The following is a 2,141-nucleotide window of genomic DNA, read 5'->3' as shown; positions in this document are numbered from 1 at the left end:
AGAGCAGTGGCGTCCCGAGGGTGGGTCTCACCCGGGGGCGGGGACCGGGTGACACCCCGCCGTGACGTCATCACGCACGCGATGTTGCCGCGCATGCGCGAAGACGCCATCGAGCGTGCGCAGTGTTCTTTTTGACGCCTGCCGGCGGCCATCTTGGTGATGGATGCCGGCAGAGAGAGGAGGGGACAGTCACCCGGCGGGATGAGGTATGCCGCCGGGTCCCCTCCTCTCTCCTGACACTGTCGGGCTCTCGGCCCGTGACCAAGTGCCCGACATTTCATAAGGGGTGACAGCAACATGACTGTCAGTAATTTTGCTGTCACCCCTCCACCCACCCTTGTGACGGGGTGTCACCCCTCCACCCCCCTTTGGTGGGCCGCACCCCCCTTGTGACGCCACTGGTGCTGGTAAATCAAGTGGCGTCCCAAACCCAAGTGACTTTCCGGCACTCCCTTGAGACGCCACTCTCAGGGGGCACAGTACCACAGGCTTCGTGCCCTCCAAGCCCATGGCCAGACAAGGTAGACCCGTCCAAATCAGGAGGTACTGGGCCCTGCCAGAACCCAGCGCCGAGGAGTACTCCCGACTCCCCCCCCCACCCCACTCTTACGTGAGTGGACGCTCATTCGGTTTCCTCCCCATTGCCGGGGCTTTTAGGAACCCCGGTCACCAGGCAGGGTACTCAGAGACCAACCATACTAGCCAAAAGACCAGTACAGCGGCTCCTTTCCCCTCCCGCCACTGATAAGTACAGACACTATACTTGATCTTAGCCAAAAGGCCGAGAAGCGATGCGGGAATATATAATATGTGGCTCCTGCAGCATACAGACAGACTGTCTAACAAGCAGCCTTACCATTGCCGCGCCATTATTCAGCCAAGCCCGGCGCAGATTGGGGAAAATGTTCAGGAATATAAATTTCCACTGTAGGTGCAGTACCACCTGACAGCCAGTAGGGGGCAGCTGCAATCAATAAGTAGATACTCAGCTGTGTTACAATGCGGGTGATGCTGAGGTTTCATCTGATTATACATCAGCTTTTTGTGATCCTCTGCCACCTTTCCACTAAAAAGATAGATTGGGTTGAGCGGGCGTGGCTTATTCTAGGGGGTGTAGCTTATTCTAGGGGTGTGGCTTATTCGAGGGGGCGTGACCTTCACCTGATTTTTTTTCTCACCGCATACAAGGACTATATTTGTAGCTTGCTTATATTTAGAAAGGGAGAAGAAATACTGTGCAGAGTCCATACATACGGAACAGATACCGAGAATGACACCCGGCATACAGGACAAGAGAAGTGGTACTGTGCAGAGTCCATACATATAGAATAAGAACAGATACCGAGAATGACACCCGGCATACAGGACAAGAGAAATGGTACTGTGTACAGTCCCTACATACAGAATAAGAACTGTGTGGAAGCAGTGGTCTCACCTTCTCCTCCCCCCGGCTGAGTCAGAGCTGATCAATCAGCCACGCTCATTCTCCCTGCTGATTGGAGAGCCCTGGCTTAGCAAGGGGGTGTGTCAGACCTCTGCAGAGAGAGCGCTGCTTCCACACACAGAGCCACGGTCCTCTATTTACAGCACGCTGGCAGGGGGCGGGCTTTTCCATTCTGGCTGTGGCTGCTCCCTAAATAGAACAATATGTCAGACTTTGCACTCCTTCAGTTGTAATGTATTGAGGTGATTGTTTCGGTTCTGTTGGACTTTAAATATCAGGTTTGTTGAATGTTCAGGTCACCGCGTTTATTGTTATTACGATTCCTTGTAACGCGCCGCCGCGCCTCTTCCATCTCTTCTCAGCATTATTTCTGTGACGCCTGGAACACGTTCGATGCTCTCATCGTGGTGGGGAGCCTGGTGGACATCGCCGTCACCGAAGTCAATGTGAGTGCCGGGCCGGTGGATCTGGATGTGGTTACATTCTATTCAATTAGACATTCCGGTCATTTCACCGTCACCTTCCGGGAGGCGCATTCACACGCGGTGAAAGCTGCGTCCGCCGCCGTATTTACGTCGCCCGGCCCGTCCTGTATCTGTATACCGGGGGCCGCAGGTTGAGGGGTGGCTCCGCATCACCACACCTCCGTCCCCCGGGGCTGAGACTGTCACACATTCATCTTCCAACCTTCTACATA

General features: G+C 54.6%; 1 protein-coding gene across 1 annotated transcript in view; it reads left to right on the top strand.

Annotated features, from left to right (window-relative positions):
* LOC108788491 (voltage-dependent L-type calcium channel subunit alpha-1F-like) overlaps positions 1-2,141 on the top strand; it is a 72,323-nt gene that overhangs the window by 64,373 nt on the left and 5,809 nt on the right. The window contains 1 exon segment of the mRNA XM_018558251.1: positions 1,807-1,890. Within this exon segment, the coding sequence (XP_018413753.1) occupies positions 1,807-1,890 (84 nt within the window).

This window comes from Nanorana parkeri, unplaced genomic scaffold, assembly GCF_000935625.1.
Source record: "Nanorana parkeri isolate BGI_ZX_2015 unplaced genomic scaffold, ASM93562v1 scaffold15, whole genome shotgun sequence".
NCBI lineage: Eukaryota > Metazoa > Chordata > Amphibia > Anura > Dicroglossidae > Nanorana > Nanorana parkeri.
This window is presented reverse-complemented; position numbering and strand designations above follow the sequence as displayed.